The sequence below is a fragment of the Hyperoodon ampullatus genome, assembly GCF_949752795.1.
Source record: "Hyperoodon ampullatus genome assembly, chromosome: 7".
In the NCBI taxonomy this organism is placed as follows: Eukaryota; Metazoa; Chordata; class Mammalia; order Artiodactyla; family Ziphiidae; genus Hyperoodon; species Hyperoodon ampullatus.
Genome location: NC_136920.1, coordinates 10515176 through 10527103, shown reverse-complemented (window position 1 = coordinate 10527103; position 11928 = coordinate 10515176). Strand labels below are relative to the sequence as shown.

General features: G+C 62.5%; 1 protein-coding gene across 1 annotated transcript; it reads left to right on the top strand.

Moving 5' to 3' along the window:
- Positions 1 to 243: 243 nt before the first annotated feature.
- Positions 244 to 8644, top strand: SLC22A12 (solute carrier family 22 member 12; the record flags this gene model as incomplete). The annotated part of the gene is given in 16 exon segments (XM_079707729.1): positions 244 to 267; positions 271 to 639; positions 1345 to 1448; positions 1945 to 2012; positions 2015 to 2098; positions 2174 to 2342; positions 5379 to 5397; positions 5401 to 5470; positions 5473 to 5501; positions 5665 to 5780; positions 6563 to 6725; positions 6729 to 6756; positions 7261 to 7301; positions 7304 to 7371; positions 7607 to 7763; positions 8579 to 8644. Coding segments are annotated over 16 exon segments (1575 nt in total).
- Positions 8645 to 11928: the final 3284 nt, after the last annotated feature.

Here is an 11928-nt window from a genome sequence, read left to right as displayed (position 1 = left end):
GCTTCAGGGTCACTCCTCACAGACTCAGGTCCCCGTCGGAGCCACCCTGAGTGACGGCGGCTGAGCAGGCGCTCGGATACCTGCGGGCCAAGTCTGCGAAGCAGGCGCCACTGCCATGCCCCAGGTGGCCTGGCTGGCGGAGCAGGAGTGGCCACGGGGGAGGCAGGCCCCTCACGTCAGCCCCTCTGCCCTGGGCTGGCCTCTGTGAAGTGGGCACCTCCACTGGCCCCCTGGGCAGGCTCCATGGCCTTTTCCGAACTCCCAGACTGAGTGGGCAGCCTGGGCAGGTTCCAGGTTCTCCCGATGGTGGCCCTTGTGGTCCCTATCATGTGGCTCACCACTCAGAATATGCTGGAGAATTCCTCGGCCGCCATGCCCAGTCACCGTGGCTGGGCGTCCCTCCTGGACAACAGCACTACCCAGGCCAGTGTCCCCGGGGCCCTGGACCCTGAGGCCCTCCTGGCCGTCTCCATCCCACCAGGCCCCAACCACGAGCCCCACCGGTGTCTCCACTTCCGCCAGCCACAGTGGCAGCTCCTGGACCCCAAAGCCATGGCCACCAACTGGAGTGAGGCTGCCACGGAGCCACGCGTGGATGGCTGGGTCTATGACCGCAGCACCTCCACCATCGTGGCCAAGGTGAGGGCCTCCCCCAAGACCCTCCCCAGGTCCTAGCACCTTAGAGGCCAAAGTCACAGATTACAGTTCGTTGGACTCAAAAATAGCCCAGTCCTGGGAGGGACCCGCCACCCCTGGCCTCCACACTTACAGGTGGTTTCTGGCTCCTCCTCGGCCACATTGCCCTACAGGGGTTGGTGGCAGGAATGAGCCTGCAGGCGGACACTGTCCCCAGGCTGTGGAAGAGCAGGTAGTACTAGAGCAGGTCTGATACCCAGGCGGCCCTGCTGCTGCAACTCGGGCAGCTCTCTCCACCCAGGAGTCTCAGGGGACTCAGGGGAGACTCACTGGGTTCCCAGAGGCAGCATCCAGCAAATGTGGGAGAGCGGGAGAGACGGCCCATCCCAGCAAGCGGGAAGGGCCTCTCTGTGGAACGGGAGGGAAGTGGCCTCGGGAAAGCGGGGAGGAGGTGCCAGCGTGGGGTGGCTGCTGCGGAGGGGCCAAAGCAAAGGAGGCAGATGAGGCCAGAGAGGGCTTGATCCTGGACCTGTGGGCAATAGGGAGCCATGGAGGGGCTTAGGCAAGGGGTGACAACCCCAGAGGTCACCAGGCTGGCCACCCGGCCCCAGTTCCCTGGGCCTTCCCATCAGGCTCCTCCGCCCCTCCTGCCCCTCCCACCTGGGCTATCCAGCCTCCGGAGCTCAGATCCCCCTCCTCTCCCACCAGGGGGACCTGATGTGTGACTCCGAGGCCCGGAAGCCCACGGCCCAGTCCATCTACCTGGCCGGGATCCTGGTGGGAGCTGCTGTGTGCTGCCAAGCCTCTGACAGGTGAGGTCCCCTTTCCCCTCGCTGGCCCTGTGCTCCCAGACTCCTGGCCCTGACTGGCCCTGAACTGGCCTCTTGCAGCCGGTCTGGGGAGAAAACTCCGCTTGCAGTGGGAATACCTGCTCCCGGGTCTCGCTCTGACACCCTCCAGCTGTGCCGCTGAGCAAGGCTCAGCCCCTCTCCGGGCCTCAGTTTCACTGACCCTCCTCTGCGGCTGTGAAGGGTCATTGCCCTCATCAAACGTTCACTGCTAAAACCTGCTCAGCAACGTGCCTGCCTTCCGCTGCTGCTTGGCTGCCCCTGCTGACAGGGAGCTCACCCCCTGCCCAGTGCCTCCACTCCTGCCTGGGCCGCGGGGGCGCTGCCCACGAGCCCTCCCTCCACGGACGCAGAATGTGGGTCTGGCCCTGAGAGGCACTTTAACACCGCTATGCTCAGTGGGCGAGCATAGGGTGGACGTACCACAGGCCCGGCCGCCCTCCCTGTGCATGTGCCGCAGGTTTGGACTCAGGCTGGTGCTGACCTGGAGCTACTTTCCGATGGCCATGGGGGGCACGGCAGCCGCCTTCCTCCCACCTTCCCCGTGTACTGCCTCTTCCGCTTCCTGGTGGCCTTCGCCGTGGCGGGCGTCATGATGAACACCGGCACTCTCCGTAGGTCCCCCGACCCGGGCCGTGCAGGGGAGGCTCGTGCAGGCTCCCAGGCTGGCCCACTTGGTCTCCTTGCAGTGACGGAGTGGCCATCGGCGCAAGCCCGTGCCTTGGCAATGACTTTGAAAGCCCCGGGCTTCAGCTTCGGCCAGGTCCTGATGGCCGCAGTGGCCTACGGCGTGCGTGACTGGGCGCTGCTGCGGCTGGCGGTCTCTGCCCCCTTCTTCCTCTGCTTCGTGTGCTCCTGGCGGGTGCTGCCCCTCCCCCTCCTCGGAGGAGATACTGCCCACCCTCCACCCGGGGCGCAGAGGGCTGGGGTGCAGGAGGCCGGAGGGGAGCCACGGGAGCCTGGTACAACCACAGCTCACCCACCCAACCCAGGGCTTCTTCCCCTGCTCCTCCCACGTGTCTCCACTCCCTCCGCCTTCCTTCCCATCACCTCTCGGCCTTTTCCCCTCTCCTGTCATTGCCTGCCTTGGCAAGTGTGCCTCCAGGCACGTTTTCTGAGCCCCTCCTTCATGCCAGGCATGGCAGCACTAGGACAGATGGGGGGATGGAATGCAAAGATCCAACACAAACACACACACACACACACACACACACACACACACACACAAGCACCACTCCCAAAACACAGCCACAGTCAATCTTACATACTGACATTATTGCTAGAGGACAAGGACCACAGCCCAATTGTCAGAGGGGTCCCTGGTTCCTCCAAATAGGGCTGACACGTATGGGAGGTTAGGGAATGTCTGCACTGCCCTGAAATAAATCAGGCATGGCCCTTACCAAGCTGCTGGCACATAGTAGGTGCACAGTAAATATTTGTTGGGTGGATGGAGAGATAGATATATAGATAGACAGACAGGCAAACAGATAGATGAGTGAATGGATGGGTGGATGGATGGATGGATGGATGGATGGCCCTCCAGGGTAGGGCTGAGCCTCGCTCATCACATATATATAGGCCCAGCACCTGGCAGTTGCTTGGCCATTGCAGCCACCACAGAAAGGAGCACAGCAGAGGCCCAGTGGAGGACGGGGCACCTGCACCCACACTGCGAGGAAGGCTGGCTCCACAAATCTCTCCCAGACCAACAGCTTGCAGCAGAAAAGTTCTTAATATGGAACCTTTAGCAACTAATTTGCAGTCACTCTCCAGAGCAGGAGGCAATCACATCTCAAGCGGCTCTGAGAGGGGGCACTCGTACCTGACAGGTGGCCTTCTGGGATGGCAGACTCACCCCCATAACAAGAGGGTGAATGGCAAATGTCAGCGATGCAGATTCCAGGGCACCCCTCCTGGCTCTCTGATGCTAATGCTGACTCGCAGGGCTGAGCCCCACTTTCCTTGGCAGACCGGCCCACACAGGTGCTATGTGCCCACATGTATTCATTACTCCACTACTTCACCACTTCAACAAATTGCCACTGAGCACCACCATGGGTGGGGGACTGGCTGGTGCCGGGGTGACAGCGATGAGCAGGACGGACAGGGTCACTGCCCCCGTGGAGCTCGCAGGAAATCCCCTACATCACAGCGTCACAAACCACGCTTAGGGTTTGATGCACCAGTGGGGGATGTGGACCCATCTGAGGATGGGCCCCCCGGCCCCTCAGCTCCCACCAGCTCCTCTGCCTCTCTTCCAACCCACTTTCTCTTCGTGAGAAGCGTCTGCACACACAAACCCACTCCAGTGACCCTGCCGCCCTCGCTCTCCTCCCCTCCCTCGGCCCCCGCACAAAAGGGCACCGATGCTCTCTCTCCGGGGACCTCACCTGTGCCCACTGCTCTTGCTCCAAACACTGCAGGCCCCCAACCCCCTCCCCTGTCCTGCCGCTCCCCGGCCTCCAGCCACCTGCGTGATGTCCCCATTACCAGTGTCTCGGCATCTCAAACGTAGCAGCTCCTTACCCCTGCTCCTCCCCAGCGCCTCCCCGACGTTGATGGCAGGCCCCCACCCACAGGTACTGGAGTCAGAGTCGCCCTGACATCTCCCTCTCCCTCACGGTTGCCGCGCCCCAAGTCCAGCAGGTCACAGGGTCAATGTGCGCTGGAGTCCCCCTCTCTCCCCTGCTCTGCAAACCCCCAAGGACCTCAGGGACCCGGTGGCTGTGGAGCAGGCGGCCCCGCCCTGGCTGCTGCTGGGGGTGGGGCGGGGGGAGCAACGTGTCTGACTGGGGGACCTGAGTCTGGAGGCAGGAGCCTGTGCGCGGTGGTGGGCATGGAGGGGGCTCCGAGGCCTGGATGGTGCAGGGGGTCTGGGCTTGATGTTGAGGGGGTGGGAAACAAGTTAGTGTTAGGGGCTGGGCCCTAACATGGGCCCTGGTCCGGGAAGATCCCACATCCCGTGGAGTGGCTGGGCCCGTGAGCCATGGCTACTGGGCCTGCGTGTCCGGAGCCTGTGCTCCACAACGGGAGAGGCCACAACAGTGAGAGGCCCGCGTACCGCAAAAAAAAAAAAAAAAAAAAAAAGCATAAGTGGATTTGTTCCAGAGGCAGAACTAGGTGGGTGCACATTTTAGAAAGTGACATTTGGGGAGGGGGCACTGGGATGCCTGAGGCTGACTGGCACTCAGGAGGTGGCGACTGTCACCGGGCATGGGCGAAAGGGCCAAAAGTGAGGCAAGGGCAGTGGGCCGGTCGCCTGCGAGGGGCGCTGGAGGTGAGGGGCATTGGTGACAGGTGGGTGCAGGTGGCCGGGGCTGGTGACGTCAGGACCAAAGACCCTGCTGCAGGCTTGAGCCCCTCCCCTGGCGGGTGTGGACCTGTTTGCAGGGAGGGGCACCTGGGGAGGGGCCAGCTCAGGCAGGAAGGTGTGGCCATGGGGATAAACAGGAGGGCCGTGTGACATCGGGGAGGGCTGGACAGTGGGGGACACTGGTGGGCTTGCAGGACTGCGGTCCCCGAGCCATGGGGGCGTCCTTACTGCACGCAGGCCCACCAGCCCTGGTTCCCGGGCGAGGCCGGGGAAGGGCCAGGGGGTTGGGAAGGAGGCAGGAAGGAACAGGGGCCCCCAACCCCAGCCCAAGAGAGGGATGAGGGAGGAGGGAGAAAGGGTGGCCTGCAGGGGAAGGAGGGTGCCAGAGGGCCCGGCTTCCACAGCCCCGGAGCCCTGTGCTGCCTTCCCCCGACCTCAGCCACCCTGAGCCTCAGCTGCCAGTGAGGCCACTCCTCTGGGCAGAAGGGGACAGAGGGGCAGTGAGGCTCATGCAGGCCGGGCCCTGGGGACCACAGGCAGTGTCCGCCTCCCACTTCCCTCCCTCTCCCCCGCCCCAGGTGGCCGGCAGGCTCAGCATGATGGCTCCTCGTTACGGGCACGCTGGAGAGGGGCCTGCGGGAGCTACAGAGGGCGGCTGCCGTCAACGGGAGAGGGCAGTGGGGGATGCACTGACCATCGAGGTGAGGCGGGGCTGGGCCTTCCCCCAGTACTTGACCCTCAGACCCTCTCCCTGTCCCTTCACAGGGCCCCTGGGAGACGGAAGGAGGGCCCTGGGCCCCCAGGCTGAGGGTTTTAGGGAGGAGGGCCAGGCTGGTGCCCGCGCCCCGCCCCCACCAGCTCCAGGTCTTGCTCTCAGCCACGCAGCAGGAGCTGAGTGTGGTCCAGGCTCCTGCCATCCTGGGTACCCTGCTCCGCACGCCTGGACTGGGCCTCCGGACCTGTGCCTCCACCCTGTGCTGGTGGATGCCCCTTCGGGCCCCCGCACCCGACCCGGCCCCAGCCTCTGCCTCCGGCCAGCCCTCGGGCTGCCAGCAGCCAGGGAACCTGGAATCAGGGCTCTGGCTGGCATCCAGCCAGGGAGCCTCTGCTGCCTCTTCTGTTGGCCCCACTGGCCTGAGAGGGCCTCCAGGACCAGGCCTGCAGCACTGGTACCCACTTCTATCAGTCAGGCTCCCGACACGAAACAGCCCGGCTCAGGTGGGCTCAGGTCGGGGAGAGAGTCAATAGAAGAGATTAATAAGGAAGATTCATAACAAAGGTGCTGGGAGAGCTGTAGCGCCCCTAGGCAGAGGAGGCAATCAAAGAATTCAATGGCAGAAAGGCACCTCCACCCTAGTTTGGAAGGACAAGAGAGGAGGGAGAGGTACTATCAGAGCCCAGGAGCCAGGGTCACTTGGCAAAGACTGACACCACTGAAGCCACAGAGAAAGGGGCTGCTCAGTGGAAGCTGGAGCCATGGAGGGGACACAGCCACTGCCCGACCTGGCACCCAGAGCTGGGGAAGGAGCAATACCCCAGCTTCTCTCCTGGTCCCGCCTCCAGCCTCTCACCAGTGCCTCCCATTGGCCAAACCTCATGAGGCGTGGCATTGGCAAAGGGACCTGGGAAATGTAGTCTACAGAGACCCACCCCCACCCCCCCACCCACCGTACAGAGCCAGCAGGAGGGTGGAAACAGGTCTGAGAACAAACCAGCAGCCCAATCCCCAGGCTGCCTTCACCTGCCTGCCCCCACCCCCCAGGTTTGCCTTTGGTTTCACCTGCGACCTGGCCCTGGACCTGCAGGCCCTAGGCAGCAACATCTTCCTGCTCCACGTCCTCATCAGGGTTGTTGGCACCCTGCTGTTGCTGAGCCGCCTGGGTCACCAGCCCACACAGGCGGCATCTCCGGTGCTGGTGGGGTTCTGAATCCTGGCTGACATGCTGGTGCCCCACGGTGAGCAGGCAGGCTGGGTGCACATGGCTGTGGCCAGAGGCTCCCTACCGGGGAGGGCTTAAGCCACAAACCCTTGTGGGAACCCTTGTCCCCCTCGTCAAGAGGCCATTGGACTAGAGCAGGGCCCAGTTAGGAAGGAGGCTGCCAGGGCGTCTGGGAGAGATGGTGGTGGCCCGCACTGGGCAGCGGGTGCAGGATTGGATGGAGGGGGCAGCATCGAGAAAAACTGTGGAGACAGAATGAGAACTCAGTGATGGATTGCAGGGATGTGGGAAGGCAGAGAAATGGAGGGGGTCGAGGAGGACTCCCAGGGTCTGGCTCTGGGTGTCTGGGTGGGAAGCGGACTTGGGGGGCAGGGAATGTGGCCATGAGATCACTTAGGACACAGTGCATGTGTGGACTTTGGGGACACCCAGGTGCAGGTGACCAGCAGACACTTGGAAGGTCATGGAGAGACCCCGGGGCCTCCTCCAGCAGCCCCGCTAACCCCATCTCTATCCACAGAGGTGGGGGCCCTGTGTTCAGCCCTGGCCGTACTGGGGCTCGGGGCGGGGGCGGGGCCGCCGTCACCTGCATCACCATCTCCATTGGCGAGATCTTCCCCACTGTGCTCAGGTGAGGCCCACGGTGGGGGACATCTGGGCTGGAAGGGTGCCGTGGGGGTGGCCTCCCCCAGACCGGATGTTCGTGCCTTGAATCTCTCTTTCATGTGGTCTCGGGGCTGCCCAGGTGCATCCCAACACAGCCTGACCCACTGCGCCTCTCTGGGCTGAGTAGGGCCGGGCCAGAGTGAGAGGCCAAAGCCACAGGCAGGCAGCACGGCCCCTCACAGGTGCATCTGTGTGGGCAGGATGACCGCAGTGGGCCTGGGCCAGATGGCAGCCCGAGGGGGAGCCATCCTGGGGCCTCTGGTCCGGCTGCTGGGTGTACACGGTGCCTCCCTACCCCTGCTGGTGTACGGGGCGGTGCCAGTGCTGAGCGGCCTGGCTGCACTGCTGTTGGAGCTGGTGAGTGGGCCATCCCCTCCACCCTCCAGAGAACCCCAGAAGAGGGCAGGCCTGGCACCCACCCCTACTGCTGGACAGAGGGAGAAGCAGAGGCCCAGAGAGGGATAGGACTGGCCCAGAGTCACACAGCACATCTTTGGGAGAGTGGAGACCAAGGGCTGGGTCTCCCAGCTGACAGTATGGACTTTGTCCCCTACCCTTCATTCCCCCATTTGAGACCTAAATGCCCTAGCTACCCCCAGCTCCACCTCGAGAGAGATCAAGGGGAAGGGAGAGGGTAGGACTGTGTGAGGGGGAGAGCTGAGGGTGTGACGGCTGTGCTGCAGGTCCTCCCAGGCCCCAGACTCTACTACTAAAGCCCCTAGACGTCTATCAAGGCTGTCACTGCGCACCCATCCCCCACGATGAGCTCAGGGAGCTCAGTCCTGGGCCCTGAGAGCAGGGCAGCAGTATCTCCTGTCTTCAGGACGGACACATGTCAGGGATCAGGAGTGACTTGCACCCACGAGACTAACCCCTCCGTGCCTTTCCTGAACAGGGCAGTGAAGAAGGCAACACACAGCACCCAGGGGCGTCCTGTTCTGAAATCCACACGATTTTAGGCCTCCTGGGAAGCCTGCGATGGGATGGGAGGAGGAGGCTCTTCTCTGAGGAAGGAGAGCAAAGGCCTGGGTTTCCGGAGGGCCGGGGGGCTGCCCCTCCAGCCGAGCCCAGCCTCTCACTATCTAAGGAGCCGCCTTAAACACAGAAGGGGCACAGGAAGGTGTGCTTGGCAGGCCGCTGCCCGGTTCACCGTCACCCGACCCTCTCTCAAGGCTGCCGACAGAGAAGAGCAGGGGCCGGACCCGACCCGGTGCTTCCTGGCCGCTCACCGGCCCTGAGCTCTCGGAGGCTGACGTCAGCCATGCTCAAAATCTCCCCAGCTTCTCACCCCACCCTGAGGGCTCCGCACAAGCGCCTCAGCCCCTCAGCTTCACCAGAGAGACGGCTCCGGCCCTCCCCATCCCCCTCGCTACTCCAGCCACGCGGCCAGGTCTTCTGCCTGGAACGCTTCTGCCACCTTCCCTACCTGACAAATCCCCCACCTCAGCCTCCCACACCCAGGGCAATGACCTTGTTCTTAGACCCAGCGCCCAACCCAAGTCTCCAGTGAAATTCTTACCATGGCTGCGGCTACACGCCTGTCCCCCACCCCTCCAGCCTGTGAGTCCCCAGAGGGTTGGGGTAGTCTGCCTTCCCGTGTCCCCAGCTCCCACACAGAGCAGAGGGCCATTGGTGCGAGGGAGATGAGAGAGGGAATAAAGGACTGTGCCAACTCCAGTGATGAGCCCCCAGGGTCTGCCGGCACAGGGGTTGGGGATTTCTTTGCTGGGACGGCCCTTTCCCAGGCCAGCTTTCCTGTCCTGAGTGCCAGCCGAGTGGCTGTCTTTTCCAGCCTCTGCTGTGAGCCAGGCACCGTGCTGGAACCTCAAGGCATCGTCTCGTTTCATCTTTTCCTGAACCCTTTGAGGTAGACGTTGCCCTATTTTACATACGGGAAATCTAAGGCTCAGAGAAACTGTGCCTGGGTGCCTGTGACACCCAGCTAGGAGGGGCAGATTAGGAGTCAAACCCAGGTCCGAAGGCCCCCAGAGTCAGCTCTGGCCCCAACACCCCCAGCCTGCCCTCAGGCCTCAAAGTCTCGGCATCCAGTGATGCTTCTCGAGGGCAGGGCCTCCCTCTGAAAACCATCTAAACCCCCCTCACTGGCATCACTTATGGGGAAACCCAGTGCAAGGGCTCAGATGGAAAGGGGTGGGCCCCCGAGCTCCCCTACCCCAGCTAACACACTCATGGGTGCAGCAGGAGGCCTTTCCTGCCCCGCGGGGTCCCTGCCCCCTGCCCCATCTACTGAGTCACCCCAGACCTGTGCTCAGGTGGTCTCTGGTCCACCTGTGCCTGTGCCTCTGCTTCCAGGCACCTCAGCAGAAGGCTGCACGCCTCTACACCGACATACACACACACATCAGTGAGGTGTACACACGTGGGCACACACGTAAGAAGGTCAACGGGAAATCAGGAAGCAGCTCCCTGGCCCCAGGAGACGGGATCACTCCCTGGCTTGGTCATATCTGCCTGGGCCTCTGGGGGGTCGTGTCCTTTAGCTGTCTGCCTGTGGCCACCCCTCAGTGAAGACCCCCAGGACAAAGGGGCTGGCTGTGGGGATCATGTTTATAAAGATGCCCAAAGGAGAGATTTTGCCAGCCTGCCGTGGACCTTCTGTCTTGTCTGCCTGCTCCCCAGCTGAGCCCCAGCTGCCTTACTTACTGTTGCTTAGCATTCTTGGGGCCTTAGGGTATCCAGAAGCCTCCAGAAGGCAGACCCCAGGGCTGGTGGAAGATGGCCCCTCCTCTCCCCAGGGATGTCCTCCAGCTCACCAAGTGGTCAGAGCTGTCCCTCTGCCCAAATTCAGAATGGCCTTGTTCCTGGTCCTTCCAGGTGGTCACAGCCTTCCAGGACCCAGGGCCTACCTAATTCCAACATGTCACTCCTCACTTAACTCAACAGGACCTAGAAGCTGGGAGGTCCAGGGCCCTGCCCCTCTGGAGCAGCTAGGGAGTGAGTGTCATCACTGTGGCGGAGTGGGCGCCCTACCAAGGGAGAAGGGGCCTCCCTCGGCAGCAGCCACAGGTCTGCAATCAGCTAGGTGCTACTACCCGAAAGGCAGGTCTTCACTTGGGACACACTTGTTCTTTTGACGCCCGTCCCAGTTTGCTCCTGGCCCCGGAAGCTGCTGGGCACCCTACAGTGGTAGAGCCAAGGGAAGTGGGTTTGGGAAGGAAGAACCCACCACCACTCCTACAGTCTCCGCCCCCCCCATGGCAGGAGATGCCTCAGGCAGCAGGCACAGGAAAATGCCTCAGGACCCACTTTGGCCATTCTCCTGCCTCCAGCCAGGCCGGCAGCTCACCCAGGAGGGCGTGTGAGGGAGGACAGTGTCAGCAACACAGTCTCCATGTCCACCCCCAGGAGGAGGACATTCAGAAGAGTCCCCGCACTGGCTGAGCTTGTGTTCCCTCCCCTGGGGGCTTTCATGGCCAGTGCAGGTCTTCAAGGTCAAAGGCATCAGCCAGACTTCACTGCAAGCTTCTTCCCCACACTCCATCCTTCCTTTCCCATCCCCCTCCCCCGGTAGAATCTCCTGACACATCCCTGCCAGTACCAGCTGTCAAGGAGCAGCGTGCCTGGAATTTCGGCCACCCCCCCGTATGCTGTTTGGACTCTCCTGGGGGTCACTGCCAGCCCAGCCAGACACCAAGGAGCCCAGGTCCGGCCCAGGTGTTAAGTTCAATATCAGATGCACAGGACGAAGGAACTAAGAGCAAGGTGACCATCTCTTACAGACAAGTACACGGAGTCAGCGGCAGAGTCCAGGAATCTTTCCTCTTACTACCAAGTCCTTGGGTGGCAGGGCTCTTAGCTTCCTTACGCAGAGAGGAAGACACCCAGTCCCGCAGCCACACGGCGAGGAGCCAGACTGGGGCCCATCCTTCCAGCTCCTGCACGCTCCTTCTTTCTGGCCCCCTACTCTGATAGACTAATCAAGGCCACTCTAGAACTTCTGGAGTAAGGATGTTCCCTTCTTGATACTGAGGAAATCCTGCCTGCCTCTCTTCGCTTTCTCTGGCCAGTGGTGATGGGGGCAGGAGAGCCTGAGCTAAGTCTCCATTCCTTGGACTGAGAGAGCGGCAGCAGAAGAGCCAGGGCAAGGCCATCACCAGCACAGGAACAGGATGCTTCACGCCAGGCCTCGCCGGCGGGCTCGCACAGAGGGTTAGAGCCGGCCTCGGTGGTGCTGATCTCCAAGACTGAACAGCAGTAGGGGGCAAGCGGGGCCCAACCCTCCCTCCTGGTGGCTGGTTCAGGAGGGAAAGGAGAGGCCAAGTCCATGGAAATCCACCCTCAGGGGCCGCTGGGGGAAGACTCACTCTCCTACCCATGTTAGGACTTGGGGGTGGGGGGAGGACTCTCAAGGGCCACTGGGGCACAACCCACGGTGGGAAGGGTGGTCCCACGTTAAAAGCTTCGTCCCAGGATGGAGGGAAGGAGGGGGAGATGAGGCGGCCCTGGGTGGGGCTCCTGTGGGCAATTGAGCCCAAGGGCCCTCGGTGCTGTCCAGGCCTAA